Source organism: Engystomops pustulosus, chromosome 3 (genome assembly GCF_040894005.1).
Source record: "Engystomops pustulosus chromosome 3, aEngPut4.maternal, whole genome shotgun sequence".
In the NCBI taxonomy this organism is placed as follows: domain Eukaryota; kingdom Metazoa; phylum Chordata; class Amphibia; order Anura; family Leptodactylidae; genus Engystomops; species Engystomops pustulosus.
Window position 1 is genome coordinate 56,244,518 of NC_092413.1, and position 21,609 is coordinate 56,266,126.

The 21,609-nt window shown below is 42.0% G+C and overlaps 1 protein-coding gene across 3 annotated transcripts in view; it reads right to left on the bottom strand.

The window, feature by feature from the left end:
- The window catches only part of TTC27 (tetratricopeptide repeat domain 27), a 265,931-nt gene that overhangs the window by 91,929 nt on the left and 152,393 nt on the right, over positions 1-21,609 (bottom strand). For all 3 annotated transcript variants that reach the window (XM_072140844.1, XM_072140842.1, XM_072140843.1), the window contains exon 11: positions 2,659-2,772. In XM_072140844.1, the coding sequence (XP_071996945.1) occupies positions 2,659-2,772 (114 nt within the window). The remainder of the gene's footprint in view (positions 1-2,658; positions 2,773-21,609) is intronic.

Consider the following 21,609-nt stretch of genomic DNA (forward strand, 5'->3'; position numbering starts at 1 on the left):
CAGGGAGGAGTCATTTGTTTCCACTCTAAGTAAGACAAAGAGCGGCTGACTTGTACATGCAGAGACAGCGGACGGCAGAAATGCAGAGACGCTGGCACTGATCTGACAGAAAAAAGGACTTGAAAACAAATCTAGGAACAATGTAATGCTTTCAAAGTGCATTGAACCTGGGCCAAGTCTCTCTAATATATGATCTACACAACAGAGCAATGAATAGGCATTACATTATTATACACAGACCCCAGCATGCTAGCCAGAAATGATATCTCCAGACAAAACAAAATACTTTAAGAAAATTAAAAACAGGGTGTATGCGGAGTAAGAAGGACCTCAGCTAAACAATACAGTGCTACATTCTAACCTCATCAACTAGAAGGTCAATATTATAAGTTCCATTTTTATTTAACCTCCGACAGGTCAGTGCATTATAGAACAGTGCTAAACAATGTTGTACCTTGACGAGCTCTGAGTATTCTGGTCTTCCTGGTTCATAAAGTGAATTAAATAACTATAATGCTTACACACAACATTGATTTGCGGGCATTTGAGAGTATGTGAGAGGACAACCTGTTAGGTAATTAAACGTGACATATTTTTGAGTAAAATATAAAGAAGCCAGAATTTGAGGATGTACTTGAGGAAAAACCTAATAGGACATCTTGAAGAGATGCTAAGAGGACTTTTATGATGCCTTCTCTGCCAGTTATTTGCGGTCAAGAAATGGTCAAGGGAGAAAAGTAGAGATCTTTGATATACAGGGTTATAAGATAAGAGTTGGTTTTCTCCCGCCATAACAAGCTTGCATTAGCGGATGCACAGAGGTAACGGTTAATCATTCTCTGTGGGTGGGGTGATCAGGACTCTAAGGGCCTGTTGGACCGATCCCCTGCGCTGTACACGGTGCAGAGGATGGCGGACCCTCCATTATAAAGAAATGTACCAAACATCCGACAATATATTAACTATTACAGTTTGGTCCATAAATATTTGGAAACTGAAATTTTTTTTTTGTACCCATTTGCTGAAACATATTAAGTTATAGTTCTATAATGGACATGGTCATAAAGTCCAGACTTTCAGATTTCATTTGAGGTTGCTGAAAAGTGGATGAAGGGTTTAGGAGTTTCAGTTCCTTAACATGTGCTACCCTGTTTTTAAAGGGACTAAAAGTAACTGGATAAAGGCTGTTTCATCCGCCGGTGTGGCCAACACCTTCATTATATAATCTCAGTTAAGCAGATAAAATGTCAGCCTATTGATTAGATGTAGGGTGCTTGCATTTAGAAGATTTTGCTGTGAAGAAAACATGCAGTCAAAGGAGCTCTCCATGCAGGTGAAACATGCCATTCTTAAAGGGGTTTTCCCATTTGGGCATTCACATTTAATTTCATTCATTTGCCTTATGTAAACATTTCTTCAATTGGATGTTATTAAAAAAATGTTCCTGTGTGAAGATAATTTCTCATAAATGTTGTCCCTTAGAAACGAGATGGCTTCCTCGGATACGACCACTCACATTTTGGCAGCAATGGCCAGAGTTGCGTTATTGAGTCCTGTCTGACCACTTGGCTTCTGCATTCATCAACTCCTGGACTTTTTAAATACTAGAAAGCTTTTGTTTCTTTGTGGAATTACTCCAGCAGAAGTGGCCGTATCCAGGGACACAGTCTTGCTTCTAAGGGACCATATGACTACATTTATGAGAAATTATCTTCACACAGGTACAATTTTTTTAATGACATCTAATTGAAGAAATGTTTATGTATGGCAGATTAATGAATATGGATGTGAATGCCCAGACAGGAATACCCCTTTAAGCTGTGAAAACAGAAAATACTCTACCAAATAACTGCTACAATATTAGGAGTGACAAAATCTGGACACCCACAGAAGACAACAGTGGTGGTCGATGGCAAAATAATTTTCATGGTGAAGAGAAATCCCTTCACAAATCAACCAAGCGAAAAACCTTCTCCAGAATGTAGGCATATTAATATCCAAATTATTATAAAGACTGCATGTATATAATACAGATAGTTCATTACACAGTGCAAGCCTAAGTCTCAAGAATAAAAAAGGCTAGATTGAACTTTGCAACAATAAAATATCCAGCACAGTTATGGAAGAACATTCTTTGGACAGTTTAAGCCAAGATCAACCTCTACCAGAAAGATGGAAAGACAAAAGTATGGCGAATGTGTGGTACAGCTCATGATCCAAAGCATTATATATCATCTGTAAAACAAGCAGGAGTAATGTAATGGCTTAGGCATACATGGCTACCAATGGTATTGGGTCACTAGTGTATATTGATTTAACACAGAAGTAGCAACATGGATTCAGAGGTCTTCAGAGACATATTGGCGCGGACTTTGTTAATCGCACCGTACCCCAATCCTTGTCGGACAACGCAACGCAGGATCGCGACAAGGCCGGGTAAGTAAATCTGCCCCACTATGTGCTCAAATTCAGCCAAACTTTTCATAATACAGATAGACAATGACCCAAAAAATAAAGTCCGTAAAAAAAACATTCATGTGCAAGGGAACTAAGTTTTATTGGTAAATTTTCAGAAACAGAGCCAATATTAATGTTGTCAATCTGGTGGCAAAATAGTGATTTACTAGCCATCAGCTCCAAATAAAGCTACAGGCTTACCTGTGTCTGCATCATTGCTCGTTCCACTCGTCGGGTACTTCCCTTCTCTAATTTGGTCCTCAAAATGAGTGCAGATGTTTGGATGGCCCAGAACTTGGGTTGGGATAATAAACACTAAAACAAGAGTAGATCATTACATGCGTGTTATTAAATATACAGAAACTGATAAAACAAATTGTACAGGAAAGTTACATTTTAGGAGATGTGCGCCGAGATTCAGCATCGTGTATGTATGAGGTGTAATACTTAGTGCTCCATAGTGAGTCAATTCACATTTGTCCTACAATGTTGTTAGTTTGGATCATTAGGTTATGGTGACTGGTCATTAAGGCAAAATAAATGAAAGTAATACAATTGTTGAAAACCAGAGCATGTAAAAGGTTCTTCAGCTTTTTGACTGAAAGAGTCAAATATGTAATTTACTGGCTTTATCGGGTTCATCTGTGAGGTAGGGAAATGCTGGCAGCACTTGAGTTCCTGTTCATTGGGTGTTTTCAGTTCAGGGATATTCACTGCCCTTCCTATGGTGTCAACAGTTTTGTACTACAAAAATTCCCATGAGACTAAAAAGTCACTCACAAGCAGGACATAACTATAAAATATTACTCAAATATGTTTTATTGCACAAAACTAGAAAGTGACATCAGTGTAAAAGTTTCAGGATACAATTCTGTAATGGAAGCTGATAGGAAAGAGTATCTGTTCAGTCTGCACTGGAAACCTGGATCGTCTATCTCCATTACTAAACCAGTAGAAAAATTCAAGGTAGTCTAATACCTACCAACTTACCCACAAGTCAACATAGCATTGTGTAGAGCACTTAAAAAGCTTTCCAGAACCATAATTTCTGTTTTACAATGATATGTCATTTTAGAGAAAATTGTGTTTGAACTTTATGCAAATGAGCTTCCCGATGCACCAAGAGGTGCACCTGTTTTTTTCTTTTATGCTTCCCCAAACCAACAAGTGCGCCCCCTTTAAAAAAGACCGACATACCATACTTCGCAGAGAGAAGGTGTAGAAAGAATAATACAACAGACACTGACAATTTCATAGTACACTGAGAAGCTCATTTGCATAAAGAAACTGAAATTTCTTTAAATTGACAGCTTGCTAGCAAACAGGAAGGTGATGACTGGACATCTTTTAGAACGCCCCACACAATACTGGATTTTCTTGTGGTTGAGAGGCAAGGTGGAATTTACTTTTAAAGCCAAAAAAACTAATTGCAATTTAACATCCATTCAATTTTAGACTACGCTCATATACTGTTATTGCCTTCCTGACCAGTCTGTACAACCATGGGCTAGGACATACCCTACTTGTATGTTCATGCAGTAGGTTACATCCTGATGTAAAAGCCCCTTCCACCCTAAAAAGTGGAAGTGGCGTGAACATCGACTGTTCAGAAAGTTTCCCCAGTGATGTAACTTGTAGGCCATAATGGATTACAGTTGCTTAATGGAAACTTCACACTTGTCTTAAACCTAAAAGGCCAATGAGCCATGAATGGGAGGTGACCTACTTTTTTATATGGCCACATTATTACGGTAATTCTTTTTAATTTAAGATAAAGTAATGTTGGCAGGAGATTTTAAAATCTGACAGATTGGAAAAAGGTTCAGATATTTTTTTACAATTAAAAATCAAGAGGGTGAAAAATAAAAAAAAAAAAGCTGATGAAATAACTGTCAGTGGTTGTGGTGCTAAAACCAGGTGGAATTAGGCTGGGAACATTGTGCAGTTATATAATAATTCTTTATTTATATAGCGCCTACAGCTTACGCAGCTCTGCACAAAGTACAACCACCTGATACCAGTTCGGTATACATGTAGATACTACCGCAGATGAGAGAGGACTCTCCCCTCAAAGAGAAACTGCTCCAAGGTGCAGCACTTCATGATATTAGAGATTTATCAGTCTTCTCTCCCTTAATTTAAAAAAATGTAAAACCTCACTGAGTCAGTACACTCAAAGTGTACCTTGTTTGTTATTTTAATAATCTAATTAAAAGTTATATTTTATTGGTATAAAAGGATTCATTTGCCAAACCAAGTCGGTCCACAGTATGGTGAAACTGACACATTTACACACTTACTGAAGTCAAGCTGTGTTATTACGGATTTGGATTTAGTTTTAAAGTTTTTCATTTCACAACATAACTGATAACTCAAAATAGGTGTAAACTCCTGAAATGTGTATTCACATGTGGTAAAGAGCCTGCACCACGGGGTGATGTGCATTGATCTGGCTATAAATATACAGTGGTGTTACTGGGAGGTAATGACAGTGCTGCGCTCTTATTTCACTAAACAACGAGATGTACAGTAATTTATTACAAAGGATAACACAATAGCTTGGCCAGACTTGTTTCCATGATCGCAAGACGGGACTCGACTCAATAAGCATTGTCTCCTCCCACATCCTGACACATGTCAATTAAATGGTGAAATAGTGACCGCAACTCATGAAAATTCACAGTCTGTCCCCATTCTTCCTATAGAGAATGCAGCAGCTAAGAACATACTGGGTACAGGCTGAAAGAGAGGGAATGAAAGTCAGTGTTCTTTATCTGCCAGTCTTTCTTGTTTCTTTCTTATACACTTATAGAGTATTTCAGAAACATGCAAATTACATTTTAGCTATTAAATGGAAGAAAGTCAAGGGTCAGTTCCTTAAACTTTCCTCCTTCCACTTTGGAACTGTTAAAAATAAGTTTTACTAACAAAAGGCAGCAGTCTTCATGCCTTGTTATTACTCAAAACACCATCCTTAACCAGCCCTACATAAAAAAGAACATTTTTAATAAGGCTTTAATAAGGCTTAAAAGTTGTGTTTTGTCATGATGCAGTGTACAGATGGACAAGGCTGCTCGCAAATGCAATGAAAGTGAAGTTTGTAAGGGTAGATAAATTCTTAAGTGATTTTGTAAATTAAACGGAATGAATTTTAGAAGGTGCAAATTAAATCCAGCCTCAAAACAGAGACCTGCAAGGGAAATTATTTATTAAAAGGACGCCATTTTATACCACCATTGAGGAGAAGTCTTCCCAAGGGCACCATGTGGATATGAGAAGTTCCGCTGATGAGCTTTTGTTTGCAAGAGCTATACAAATAGTTTCAATGCAGAAAATTCCCTTGGTTTAACATTGACAATACAAAGAACATCCATTAACCAACACGAGCGTTGTTCTATACACATTAATTGTTTTTTTTTCCCCTGGTATCTAAGACTGAATTTGTAAAAAAACAAAAGGTTAAAAGCTGTGTCTTTTGTAAGAGGCTATGAAATTGGACATGCCACACACATTCATAGCCAATGCTCATTAATTGCTTTTTGGCTTCAGCAGACGCTATCGGTCACAATTACAGATCATTACACAAAGTGAGGATGTAAGACAAAGTTAAAGAAAACGGAGATCCATTTAATTCATACAAAGTGCTGCAAAGTGCCTTGATACATAACAGAAGACGTGGTTGGTAATGCCTTTTCTCTCTTAAAAGGTTTGTGTGTGTATGGGATACCAATCTTATTGGTGGGAGTCCGATTGCTGGGACCCACCAACCTTCACTAGAACCAGGTCCTGTTCTGATTAATTGAATGTAGTCAGTCTGAGCATACATTCTACTGTCCCATTCAGTAATATGGAAGAGTTGAAAATTGACAAGCACTTTGCTCTTCCTGGCAGTCTCATGCACCTTCTATGGGAGAGCTGGAGGTGGCCAAGAGCTGAGCTTGGGAAATCCGGACTACTCACATGCTATTAAATGGAACTGCAGAGTGTATGCTCAACCTGCCATTTCCTTCAATTAGTGAGGACACTGAAGGTCCTCCATCTATCAAAATTGGTAAATCTCCTTACTTTTTAGGATAAAAAAACTTTTCTAATTTTAGGTTTCTATTTTTACTATTTATTACGTTTATTTTTCCCCTTTACATGGCTGTATAATTGTATAGTTTATGTAGTGTATTGAAAAGCTTGAAAAAGAAAAGAATTCTGTTGTTATATACGGCACAAAAAAACTGCGTGCAATTTATAGTGTACAGATACTTTTACAATTAGTACAACAAAAGGTTTGTGGCTTATGAAAAGAGGACATGGCTTCATTGCAAATGTCTGTATGCAAAAATAATGTCAACATACCAGAACTTGTCAAAGCATAAACTAAAATCAGACACAGTGATAAAACTGGTGCAGCATAAGACTGTCAAGTATAACACTGCACTTTTTATATACCATTACAATCCTGAATATTACATTTGTTATGTAAAAAAACATTTTTAAAAAATATATTGGAAACAAAAACATTTTTTTACACTACTGTAATGTGTCATTTTTGTTGTACAAGCTAATGTTTTCATCAATATTATTTCTTTACCTGTAGGTCCTTTTGGGGTGATTTCAATTTTTAGGGTGCATCTTATATTAATTTTTATTTAAATGGCCTCTACCATTTATGCGCTGGAGTTGGACTCTGAACTAGGGTCTTGTCTAGGGTACCATATGACTAGAGTACTGAAGCATTTCCTTGATCAGTACTCCATTCATCTCATCAGGTCTGTTGGAGAGAGCTTTCTGAAGTCCAGAAGACATATATGTAATACTGGCTGAGGTTACACGCCAGTGCTCCATTCCTATGGGCCACTACTCTGTACATGTTTATAATTGTTTTTGTAAAATCTTGGGTTCATAGCTGTAAGACCAGCAGGGATCAGACACTTAACCCCTTTCCTAAAAAAAAAATATCCTTCATTTTAGAACATAAAACAACTGGTGGTCACCCCATTCTCAAAATTTTAAAGTCATCAGGGACCTCATTTTTACTAAAGACAGGTTACAGAAGCCCATTACAGCTGCATTGCAAATATGCCTTTCTGCAAGCATTTGCATTACAATATAATTGTGTGTTATAACTTACCTTGCACTCTGACAAAACCCTCTGTGTAGTCCTAGGGGTTGGCTTTGGTTTGGATGTATTTCTAAAACAACATGTGACGAGTCTGGGCCAAGATCTGAGCATTCTGCAACACACACACACTTTGTGCTATTGTACAGCTCCTCCCTCTCCTACTGGTGTCAGTTCACCAGGCTGGGAGCTCTGTGAAGGAGCAGGTGGGAGGAGCTGTACAGGAGCACAAAGGTGGCGACTCAGAGCTGAGCAAGTCAGGTGTTGTTTTTTGAAAAGCATTCAAGGGAGCAAGGTAAGTTATAACACACAATTACATTGTAATGCAAATGCTTAGAGAATGCAGAAAGGCACATTTGCATTGCACGTGTGATGGGCTTCTGTAACCTGTACACAAAATTAGATCCCTGGTGACAGGTTCCCTTTAACAGGTCATATACTACAAAACAAAAATTCCAAAGAAATTGTTAATTTGTAGATTATTAACACAGATTTTACGTATACCATATACCACAAATTCATATAGTAGATACAACATTTTAATATGTGGAAACAATTTGAATACAAAAATATTGGAGACTTTTCATTTTGTTTTTTATTTTAATTTTAAGGGAAAGTTTCTTCTAGCCAAGAAATGTTTCCAAATAATTATAGGAGAAAATGACCAACTTCAATTGAATATAAGGAATTATAACTATGTGCTTAGTATAGGGAATATGAGAGGGATTTTGTACAGCTCTGAGCACGCAGGTGTTGCCAAAATTGGCCAGAGGGCACCTTTACTGCATTTAGCTACATACCCTGAATGACATGGCTTTATCTTTATTGTTTACTAGATGATGACACTCAAGTACATGTTTAAGGAGAGAGGGATTACACAACTCATATCAACTACTCATCCACACAGTTTAAAAGTTTATATGACTTCATTGGTGTAATCCAAATATTCACGTGATAAAAAACAGGCGTATATATCAGTGCATGTAACACCATGGTCAATAGTGACTGCAGCATTCAAAGGACCCAAGTTTTTGTTCACCATCATCATCATGACAGAGGAGTGGCGATGCATTGTGATGGGAGTTGGGGGCCTGAAAAGTCACCTCCATTGCTGTTCCCCGTGGCTTTACCACTGTATCTTTGGAAATAAACTGATCCAACCAGCTCGTTGTGAGTGGTTATTTATTTGGTTTGTGTACACCGGACTGCTATTTCTAATTCATCCCAGGCATTCAGATTTTGATTTGCCGGTAGATTGTGTTTCTTTAGATCTTTTGTTACTATTGCCATCTTTTGTCACTCACACCTCTGTTTTTCATCAGTCTTAGTTTATACATATATTGTCATTACTGCTTTATATTCCTTCTAGGGGCGTTCTTTCTGTTAACACTTGGGGGTTTGGGAGGATCTGTGGTTTCCAGGTCTGGATGCAGACTCTTACCCCAGAACTTATGTGCAAAGCGTGAACATATTTATGTTTTTAACTTTTTTTGTATCTCTCTTTAAATAAAATGTATCTTATGCTTACAGTTGCTTGTGTCATTGTTTTATTCCAGTGAATGTTAGATCATTTAAAAAAACAAAACAATATAAACTCAGGAAAAAAAAATCCCACTATTTCTGTGTAAAACATTTTTCTAAAAAAAAAAAAAACACTCCTGGAAAAATAGTGTCCATGAAGACTGTACGATTAAATGTACCTTGCTCCTACATAAGATCATTCTGGAGGAAAGTTTGGACCCTCTTAAATGAAATACTCCTTACCTATGTCCCCTGAGGTTTGTTTGCTGGAAGTTCTAAATGAGGAAGTATGTCTGATCTAGTTAATATAGTGTATAAGCACTGTGGCTACTGACAGAAAATTTTAGAAGGTTTGAGACTTCTTGCGCTATTCTCTGATGCTTCCCTTAGATATTCCCTATATCATTTCAGGTCATCTTTCCAAGGTCTGTGATGTTTTTTTATTGTAAAGAATCCCGCAGCTACACCCCTTTCCCTCTATACTATGTATTTTATGCTGTGATAATGTATTATGTGATATATGTATCTCCACTGTTAATTTTTATGATTCCAAAAGCATTAGATATATTTATCCCATGGCTGAAAAAATGCTGCTTTACATCACCTTGCCAAAAAAATAGTAATACATTTTGTAAATTAATGATACAAAAAAAATACACAATATACACATACAAACTGTCCATAATGTAGTTATCTCAGATTTGAAAAATGCTGGGTACCAATATATTATTCTTTAATTTCCCTGAGAAGCTGTTACCCAGCTTTTACAGAATCCTGAATTTTTGCTACTCAGCTAACCTAGTTTGTGGATTCTATTAAGGTTCCATTACTCTACAGAGTAAAGGTTGTGAATATTATACCGTCTGACAAACGTCAAGCAGTCAAAAGCATCATCAAAAGGTCTATCTGTACAACTTACCCTATACTGCAATACATCTATATCTGTATATTCCTGAAAAACCCCTTTAACCTCTTCAATATGTGAGACAGAAACTGCCTGTGGTAGAATGTATTTGATAAAGGATTCTAAAGATAATCTGCGCCTCTGAGGATGATTTTTGAGGACAATTTATAACTTTGGTACTGTTTATAGAAGGCATAAAACAGAAAACTAACACTGACTTCCGATCTGTACAATTATAACATTAGTTGGTGCCCTGGGAAGTAACACTACAAGACGCAAATGGTCAAGTTCACATATGTTCATAAACACAAAACCCAAGTGCCGAGTGACATTTAAACATACAAGATCAAAAGGACGTCTATAACACCAGGGCGTATGGGTCTACTAATGCCTTCAGCAAACCCTGGCCTTTCACACTAAGTGGAAAGAAAATCCCATCCAGACTTCAAACAACAGCTTAGTATAACTGCTGCCAAACTTGTTGAAACCAGAGCCCCCTGGTGTTTCCAGCCCCGACTACCAGGCACATTGCCAGGATATCACCAATACTGCACCAGGCGATTGGCTCTAGTTTTAGAAATATACCAGACACGTGTGCTTTATATGCTTATATTTATTCACCTATGTGATTTTTATTCATAGTAGTTTCAATAACAATTCATGTATGCGTTCGCATGTGCTGCCTATTGTTGGACTAATATTACATAAAATACACCAGGGTCATAACCAGATTGTAAAGTGATTGCATCTTGACCTCTATGGCCACTACCAACACATATGATAATCCCCAGTAGCTCCATCAAGCTACAGTTTTATTTTGCAGGGCAAGCGCAGAGTGCACATGCAGTAGAGTCTTAGCCCTCCTCCACTCAAGCTTTGTTTGTGTCCATGTAATACCCTTTGATCTATGGGTACTGTGAGACACTGAAGGGGTTAACTGTGGATGGGCGGTATGTTTCCCCTAGGTTTTGCTTCTATGCAAGGCCTTAGTGCTGAGGTGGGTTTGTCCAGCACCTTGGACACAGGTGATGGGAACAGCCTAATTAGCCTGGATAAAATGACTCAGCAGAGTTGAGTGGGTTGTCTCTCTGTGGAAGGAGGCTGAGAGGACACAGCTCTGACCTGTGTGTCTGGAGCAGCCACGTGATCTTTGTTTAGTGTGAGCTAGTGGACTATTTGTATAGTTAGCACCCTGACGGGTAGGTTTTCTTTTGTTTATTCAAATACCTGAATGTAAAGGCTGGTTTTATTTTGCTGCAATAAACGCAGGCGAGACCTGTTTGGACTGTACCCTGGTGTCCCTGTCTTGAACTGCATCCCAGCACCCCGCTACCACGGTCTCTACTGGGCCAAATCCCCACATATGGTGCTTCGGATTGCGGGCAGTTCAAAAAAACATACACCTGAAAGGCTCGCTACATCCTGCAACATTGCATGGCCTGGGTGAAAGCAGCAGGCAAAGTGCAGGATAAAGCCAAGATGGAGGACTTTATTAAATACCTGCAAGAGGAGGCCAGAGCTAATCGGCAGCAGCAGCAGGAGGAGGCCAGAGCTACTCGGCTGCAGCAGCAGGAAGAGTCCCAGGCTAATCGACAGCTGCAGCAAGCCATGCTCCAGCAGCAGGAGGAGAGGTCCCGACAGCAGCAAGCCATGTTCCAGCAGCAGGAGGAGAGGTCCCGCCAGCAGCAGGAGGAGAGGTCCCGACAGCAGCAAGCCATGTTCCAGCAGCAGGAGGAGAGGTCCCGACAGCAGCAAGCCATGCTCCAGCAACAGCAGGAGGAGTCCCGAGCCATGTTCCAGCTGATGATGGAGAAGTTTTCTGGCATTATGGCAGTACCGCAAGCGTCGACTACTGAGGGGTCCCATACTGGTCTACAAGGGTACCCGGTTGTCCAGCGTTCCGCACGGGCTGCAGTACAAAAGGCTTTACAAAAAATGGCGGCGACCGACGACGTGGAGGCGTATCTCACAGTGTTCGAGCGAGTAGCTGAGCGAGAGGAGTTACCGGCTGAGCAGTGGGCAGATGTCCTGGCACCGTTCCTGACCGGCGAGTCGCAGAAGGCTTACTACGACCTGAGTGAAACGGAGGCCCGTGAGTACCCCCAGCTAAAGGCGGAGATTCTGGCTCGTCTTGGGGTCACCGTTCAAGTTCGCTCCAGCCGGGTCCACCAGTGGGCTTACTCAGAAAAATTACCCCCACGCTCCCAAATGCATGACCTGATCCATCTTGTCCGGAAGTGGTTACAACCAGAGGACTGCACCCCCGCACAGATGGTAGAGAGAGTGGTCCTCGACAAATTCACCCGTTCTCTGCCCTCTCGGCTCCAGCGGTGGGTTGGACAGGCCGGTCCCACAAAAGCTGAGGAGCTTGTGTCCCTAGTAGAGAGGTATCGGGCTACGGAGGACCTGCTACTTACCTCTCCGACACGAAGCAGTGCCAGTGACAGGGTCACCAAACCAGCTGGTAAGACTGCTACTGCGGAAAAGGGGAGACATGTCAGGTTGGGAGGGGGTTCATTGGGGGGCGTGGATACCCAGAAACCCAGTGAGGCTCGTGACAGAGGTCATGGCCGCATCCAGTGCTGGCGGTGCCATGAAATGGGCCATATTGCTGCCAACTGTCCACTGTCAGTGGAGCCAATGGACTGCAACCAGACCCGGCGAGTGTCACTGTTTGCCCGGCCAGTTCTGGCGGCTGAGTCAGTCACGGATGCAGAACCCCAAGTATGCATGGTCACAATCGGTGGTCACACAGTGGAAGCCTTGCTAGACTCAGGGAGTCTGGTCACCCTGGTGCGGGGAACTTTGGTTGATCCTGGACTATACAGTGGGCGGAGAGTGGGAGTGTTGTGTATACATGGGGACACTCGCGATTATCCCACTGCTGTCATCAACCTACATACCCCTTGTGGTACTGTTACCCATGAAGTGGGGGTGGTGGGGACCCTGTTTCATGAGGCTATTATCGGCAGAGACTTACCGGTGTTTTGGGACCTCTGGAGACGAAGACCCACCTCAGGTGCTGTTGCAGATAATGGACATCAGGTATGTCCGGCCTTGGCCCCTGAACCCTTTGAGGCCGATGTACCCACACCAGCAGTAGGGGTGACCCCATGTGATGAATTCTCTCCCCTAGAGGTCCTAGCTGGTGAGGTCGAGGGCCACGAGGAGGTGGCCGACATGCTGGACCTTGAGATTTCCCGTGAAAATTTTGGGGCTGCACAGCTACAGGACCCTACCTTGGTTAAAGCACGGGAGAATGTTAAGGTGATAAATGGGGTACTCCAAATACCAGGGGCTGATAAAATATACCCCCGAATGGTGATTATTGGGGAACTGTTGTACAGGGTTGACCAGATACGGGGTGAGGAGGTTGAGCAACTTGTAGTACCCCAATCTCACCGTAGGCTGGTGCTAGAGTTGGCACACAAACATGTGCTGGGAGGGCACTTAGGTGCTGAGAAGACCAGAGAAAGGATCCTGCAGAGATTTTTCTGGCCCGGGGTGTGGGAGGAGGTAAACCGGTATTGTAGCTCCTGCCCTGAGTGTCAACTTACTGCCCCGGTCTCCCACTTCAGGAGTCCTTTGGTCCCGCTACCGATCATAGAAGTGCCCTTTGAACGGATTGCAATGGATCTGGTTGGCCCCATAGTCAAATCCTCCAGGGGGCACCAATAGATCCTAGTTATCCTGGACTACGCTACGCGGTATCCCGAGGCGATTCCATTAAGGAACACCTCCTCCAAAAATATTGCTAGGGAGCTGTTCCAGGTGTTCTCACGCACAGGCCTCCCCAAGGAAATCTTGACTGACCAGGGTACCCCATTCATGTCTAGGGTAATGAAGGAGATGTGCAAGTTACTACAGGTAAAACAGCTCCGCACCTCTGTGTATCATCCTCAGACAGATGGCCTGGTCGAGAGGTTTAATAAGACCTTGAAGGGGATGCTTAAGAGGGTGGTCAGCAAAGATGGGAAGGACTGGGATTGTTTGTTGCCCTATTTGATGTTTGCCATACGTGAAGTTCCCCAGTCCTCCACGGGTTTCTCACCCTTTGAGCTGTTATATGGCCGTTCCCCACGTGGGCTTTTGGATGTAGCCAAGGAGACCTGGGAGCAGGAGAGAACCCCCCACCGTAGTGTGATAGAACACGTCTCCCTTATGCAGGACCGCATAGCGGCGGTAATGCCCCTTGTAAAGGAGCACATGACAAGGGCACAAGAGGCCCAGTCTAGGGTCTACAATAGGTCAGCTAGACTCAGGACCTTTAACCCAGGCGACAGAGTGCTAGTTCTGGTGCCCACCGTGGAGAGCAAGTTCTTGGCCAAATGGCAAGGGCCATATGAGGTCATGGAGAGAGTGGGGAAGGTAACCTACAGGGTATCTCAGCCGGGGAGGAGGAAGCCCGAACAGATATACCACGTGAACCTCCTAAAGCCATGGAGGGAAAGAGAGTCCCTGATGGCCATGGGAATAGAGAAGGCGTCTGTCTCCAAGAAGGGGACACCGGAGGTAGGTGTACCCAATGCCAAGGTGCCTGAAGTACGGATCTCGGAGTCCCTCTCCAGGGCCCAGATTCAGGAAGCGAAGGAGTTTGTGCTCCGAAATATGGAGGTGTTCTCTAAGTTACCGGGACGTACTTCAGTCATCAAGCATGACATCATAACCGAACCCCACATCCGGGTACACCAAAAACCTTACCGGGTCCCTGAAGCGCGCCGGCTTGCCATATCCGAAGAAGTCAGGCAGATGTTAGACCTGGGGGTTATCGAGGAGTCTAAAAGTGACTGGTCGAGTCCTATTGTGTTGATTCCCAAACCTGATGGTTCCCTACGGTTCTGCAATGATTTTAGGAAGTTGAACGAGGTGTCCAAATTTGATTCCTATCCCATGCCCAGGGTTGACGAGTTGATAGAACGACTTGGACAGGCTAGGTTCTTCTCCACCCTTGACCTGACGAAAGGGTATTGGCAGGTACCCCTGACTGACAGGGCTAAAGAGAAGACCGCTTTTGTTACCCCTGATGGGCTTTTTCAGTACGTGGTACTCCCCTTTGGGCTACATGGGGCTCCCGCCACATTCCAGAGGTTAATGGATCTCGTGCTAAAACCTCACCGGAGTTATGCCTCGGCCTACTTAGATGACATCATAGTCTATAGTAGCGACTGGGAGAGTCATCTAGCCAAAGTACAAGCAGTGGTAGACTCCCTGAGGGCAGCAGGGCTGACAGCGAACCCCCAAAAGTGTGCACTGGGTCTGGAAGAGGCCCGTTACCTGGGTTACCGTATTGGGCGAGGGGTCATCAAACCCCAAGTAAATAAAGTAGAGGCGATCCAGCAATGGCCACGGCCTTTGAGCAAGAAGCAAGTGAGGGCTTTTCTGGGCATAGTGGGATATTATCGCCGATTTATCCCCGATTTTGCGACAATAGCGGCACCCCTGACTGACCTGACTAAGGGTAGCAGGGCGGTGATGGTAAAGTGGAGTGAAGAGGCTGAGGGGGCGTTTCAGCGACTTAAGACGGTTTTGTGTGAGGGACCGATACTGATCACCCCTAACTTCACCAAGACCTTTATTGTGCAGACTGACGCTTCTGACGTGGGCTTGGGGGCTGTCCTGTCCCAAGTAGTGGAGGGTGAGGAACATCCTGTGATATTCCTGAGCCGCAAGCTCACACCTCCTGAAAAGAACTATAGTATAGTTGAGAGGGAGTGCTTAGCGATCAAATGGGCTCTGGAATCCCTGAGGTATTATCTGGTAGGGCGGCAGTTTACACTAGTGACTGATCACTCTCCCCTAACCTGGATGAGTCAGGCCAAGGAGAGGAACGCCAGGGTCACAAGGTGGTTCCTAATGCTCCAGAATTTTAAATTCACGGTGGAACATCGAGCAGGAAAGCTACATGGGAATGCCGATGCCCTATCCCGTACCCACTGTCTGATGGCCAAAAATGTTCGTCCCCACAGGGTCAAACAGAGGGGGAGGGTATGTGAGACACTGAAGGGGTTAACTGTGGATGGGCGGTATGTTTCCCCTAGGTTTTGCTTCTATGCAAGGCCTTAGTGCTGAGGTGGGTTTGTCCAGCACCTTGGACACAGGTGATGGGAACAGCCTAATTAGCCTGGATAAAATGACTCAGCAGAGTTGAGTGGGTTGTCTCTCTGTGGAAGGAGGCTGAGAGGACACAGCTCTGACCTGTGTGTCTGGAGCAGCCACGTGATCTTTGTTTAGTGTGAGCTAGTGGACTATTTGTATAGTTAGCACCCTGACGGGTAGGTTTTCTTTTGTTTATTCAAATACCTGAATGTAAAGGCTGGTTTTATTTTGCTGCAATAAACGCAGGCGAGACCTGTTTGGACTGTACCCTGGTGTCCCTGTCTTGAACTGCATCCCAGCACCCCGCTACCACGGTCTCTACTGGGCCAAATCCCCACAGTACATACAAATGACTGTGGTTTACACAGCCCTGTGGGTGAGCAGACTGCCTGAGCATGTCCTATTCGGGATCCTGGTTGAAACTTTCAAGAGTCTTCTCTAGCATCATTGGCGCATGAGCAGACCTCTCATGACAGGGTGCAAACAATGCAGAGAAGACCTGTTCTTTGCATCTTCATAATGCACATATAGGGGCACATTTACTAAGCGTCGTGCTGTGCACTTTTGTTGGACTGTACACTTTTTCGGGGCTAAAACAGCTTGTACAGGTATTTAATATGTGTGTGCGCTGGGATTGTGTTGCACGCAACCCTTTTTGTGGCACAACTTCACTGGCTTCCATGCGGCACAGTGAATTCCAGTGACCCTTTAAGTAAATGTGCCCCATAGGGTTAGTCTGCTTACACTGTGCTTGGAGTTTAATGGTCTGAGGGGAAAACCTAATTTAAATGTTTCATTGACAAGCATGTCCAACTCTGTGGCACAATTTTGCTTACATCAAGTGTGCACACTTCATTAAGAAAAATCAGCTTATTGACAGCTGATTTTTTTTAACCCCTTCCTGACAAGTGCCGTGCTAGGAAGGCGCACGCTGGGTCCCTGTGCATGGAGACGGCTCGCGGGCCGAGCCCTCTCCATAGCCGGTAAGTCTTTGCTGCATATTGCAGCAGACTTACCGGTAACACCCGTGATCGGTACTAGCACCGATCGTGTGTTTTTTCCCCGCTGATCGCCGCCGCTGGCGGCTTTAAAAAGATGGCGCTGCCATCTTGCCGAGGATCGTCGCTCCCCGAGACGAGCAGAGATCCGTCACCATGACAGCCTTGGGTATTCAGAAGACCCGAGGCTGACTCGTATTAACTCTATTATTACGATGTGCCATAAAGCACATTGTAATGAGTGAGGAGGAAAATCCCCATATACTGCCATACTGTAGCATGGCAGCATATGTTAGGATCGCACCGACCCAAAGAATAAAGTAGAAATGTCATTTGTGGCGCACAGTGAAAGGCGGAAAATCCAAGGCCACAAGAAAAAGGCTTTTTCACCATTTTCACTGTATTTGGAAGTATGAAGTACAAATTGTTAGGCAGAAAACAGGCCATCACACAGCTCTTTACGTGGAAAAATAAAAAAAGTTATAGATTTTTGAAGGTGGGGAGTGAAAAATGGAAGTGAAAAAACTAAAAAGGGCCAGGGGTTAATAAGCATTAAGCAGTATCTACTCAACCATGGTATGAAGCACGTTAGAGTCTTTGGGAGTCTCACCATTTCACTCATCTAAGTATTATTGGTTGGCATTAATAAAAGCTGTGATTGAATAAAACACAGAACCTTGAAGTTCTTCATCACTTACATTACTGTAGAATGTAGATAACAAGAAAGCTTAAATGTAATAACCATGTCATCTACTTGAGAGATTATATTCTATATCTCCCCATTTTCAATATACCGAGGGCTGTAGAGTCATTGAATCGCAATCTATACATATGCAACAACCTATCTCTAGAGAAATCAAAATTCTGCACAAAGAAGAGTTAATGGGTTAGTTGAACTAAACTACGTAGCAATGTAACATTATATTAAAGGGAACAAGCAAGATGTAAAAGTGACACAAAACAGATGCAGCCCCTGGTATGTTTTCCTTTTCTAAACTAAATCCTAAATTCTTTAATGAATGACATATTGACAATTTAAGGTTATTCCACTATATGAGACTCACACTTATTTTAATTCCTTGTACACTTTTAAAATATTTTTTTCCACTTGATAAAATTCTTTAAAATAGAAAAGTTAATATGAATCCAATACATTTTTGTGTTTACAGGTCAGAACTGAAAGTTTCTGAAGACTTATGTGTCACTATGGTTACATGCAACAAACAACATACAACAATGCAAAATAAACATGCAGACCTATACCATCTGCTTGATAGGTTCCAAGTTTGTATAAACTTTATGTAAACATGTCATACCACAAGCATAAAAACAAAGTTATTTTTCTAGTCTATCTAACCAAATCCTAGGTCATTAGCTCAGGGCATGTTAACCACTTTATTGCACTAACTCAGTTAAACAGAGACTGGAGCCTTCTGCTTGTAGCTCCTTCTCCATTTTATTCAATGAACTGCATGAAACCATGAACAGCCAAAGAAGGTGTTTGAAGTCAGACACTGCTAATATGAAATTGATATGCTATCGTACTGATAGGTCATCATTATTCCCTTATGTTCTTATGTGGAAGGGCAAATTAAACGTAAGTGTTGGTGTGAACTTTTTTTGTAATTGTATTCAAATAAAGTCTGATATTAAACAAAAAATAAATACAGTAAATGTTAGTGTCTGTGCAAGCTGCAGAATGTCTCAAAAGTATGTGGACACCTGAAAAATTGTGGTGGAAAATGCCATCCTGTGTATGAGAAGGTGACTGGCAGCGCCCAACACAGCACTATTTTGTAGGCCTCCACTTTTTAACCAAGTTCATTTTCAAATGCGAAGGTTTGCATGTTAAATTTCACAAGGATCAAAATCTGACCTGAAATGTGGCCTATCTTAATTCCTGCAAAAGTTTTTTTTACAAACACAGAAATGGCTGCAAGAACATACAAGGGTAGGAGAGAAATTTAGCTGAAAACAGAACCCGTCTCACTACCCTGCAGTTCAAGTCTCAGCACTCACACCACCCATCCTCCAAGGCACAGTTGTCCAACTGCTTGCCAAATTTTGCCAGTTTCTATGTTGGACCTGCCCCAAAGTGGCCACAAATGAAGCAGCAACAATGGCCAGTTAACAGAGTCCAAATCATAGCTCCTGCCATCAGTCAAAAGAAACAGAATTCAGAAAAAAAATACAAAATGGTGCAAATAGGGACTACACACAAATGACATCTGTAGTTGTTGCAACTAAAGAAAACTATTTTGTGAGCATACAAGATAGGTTCTGTAGGTTTGTACTTGAGTTTGTATGCAAGTCGGAACTGTATACTTTATTATTGTAACCCCAGTCAAAAATTTTTTGGTCTCTGTGAAAAATGGATTTTAAAAATGTTGGGTTGTCATAAGAACCAGGATTAACAATATATCTTAATTAGAGACACCTTTGATAACTGTTATAGTTGTTTATTGGAGCCTGGAACTAAAGTGACAGCAAATTACAAAAAATCCAGAGGTCCGTTTGTAACTAGGGGTCCTATGTAAGTCAGGTGTTCTTAAGTAGGGGACCGCATGTACTTAAAAAGGGTTATGAAAGAAAGTGCTTCCAGAGAGAAGTATTCAGCAGCAAATTTTTTAGGACATAAGACACCTATCTCTTAAATTAGCAAGTTCAGTGACAACGGAATCTTTCCCTGCGATACTTAACCCTCCACATGCTTTTAAAGCAAGCCGCCATGTCTGGGAATCATTTCCTCAGTGCAGCATAAGGCAGATTTATTTCTGTTTATATGAGAAATCAAATTATACTACAACAGGTGTGAGCTGAGGAAAGCTATCCACGTGTCACACAGGAAAGCATGGCAACTGCGTATAGGACACAGAGTCCCTAGAGATACATAATAGGTCAGTGATCACTTGTCTCTTGTGTCCAGTTCAGGTGGGGTTATCATAGTTGGATGATATAAAAAGAAGTGAAAAGACATTATTACACAACTACACCCGAAAGAACTTAGTAGTAACATATTTTTGTCTGGGATATCTTATTGTTTCTTTTTATCACACAGCATGGATACAGAGCATATCAAAAATTAGACCACAAGCTCCCTAGAAAAAAAAAATGTCATTGCAAACCTGAAGTCCCAGAGGGCCCTGCTCGCAAGAGCTTACAGTCTATGTACAGTCTATTTATAGTAATACAAAGCATATTGGAAAGCTCCCATGCCAATTAAAAGAAGTGAAGATGGATTCAAACAAGCCGACATGATATATATATCTGTTTAAAAAGTCTTAAATCTCCATGAAATGGCTTCCTGTGAGCTTATGCTGGAGATCCAGGAGCCCATCTAACGGCAATCTAGGCTCCAGTGGGAGGAGCTAGAGAAGCCAAAAGAATGTGTTTCTAAATACTGCGTCACCTCCATATGCATAAAAAGTCACCCTAACCACCGCCATGACTCAAATTTGTAAAAAAAAAAATCTTTTTTTTCTTATTTTCTAACAAGTTTTTAGATGCAAATTAAAAAACACAGAATTTGTATCGTGAACTAATACTTTTGGTGGTTTCACTTTGGTGGTTCTATTTCTGCCAGAGTGTGTGTCTCGTGCAGTATCTTCTACAGTCTTTGGAATGTAAGCAGACCGATGATTCACAGGTTTGTTGTTTGCGGCACAAGGTTGTACAAGTTTGTGTGCAGGTGCTCTAAATCAGTGGACTCTTGCACTTGCCCAACCTTCCTAACCCCTCACACCAGAACTGAATGATCTCAGTCTCGATGAGGACAAAATCTAAAAAGCAGTCAAGGTGGGAAGAAAAATATAAAAAACAAAGGAATATAAATTCTTTACAGTCACAACTGTAAAGAATGCAACTCAAAAAGTCACAACGTCTAAAAAATATTAGAGTAACAAACCGAACAAGGAAAGCTAAATTATTATCATAAAATATGAACAACTCATTCTAGCGAATAAAACACAAGTAACTAAAGTGGTCTTTTTACATTGGCATCTCATAGGTCAGTGATGGCGAACCTTTTAGAGGCCGAGTGCCCAAACTACAACGAAGACCCGCTTATTTATTGCAAAGTGCCAACACAGAAATTTAATTTATGATTTATACTCCCTGCTGTGTCACAGCTTTCATTGATACCAGCACCCTGAGGACACCAATACAGCAGAAAATAGTCCCAGGTAGAGCTGTCACTTTAAAATAGCTCTGTGCACAGCAAGTCCTGGGCTGTCTGGGATTGCAGGAAGATACCTGGAGTCATCTTTGGTGATGGCCTGAGACCCCACAGAAAGGGCTCTGAGTGCCACCTCTGGCACCAGTGCCATAGGTTAGCCATCACTGTCATAGGTGATACATAAATGGTTTACATTTTAGTACATGGCATTGAAAAGGGAAGCAACAATGATGCACATGCAGAGGATTGTAAACTATTACTGATGCACATCTATGACCATACATCATGGTGCAATTAGTTAAGATAATATACAAACCTCAATAACGTTAAATCCTACATGGTACGATGA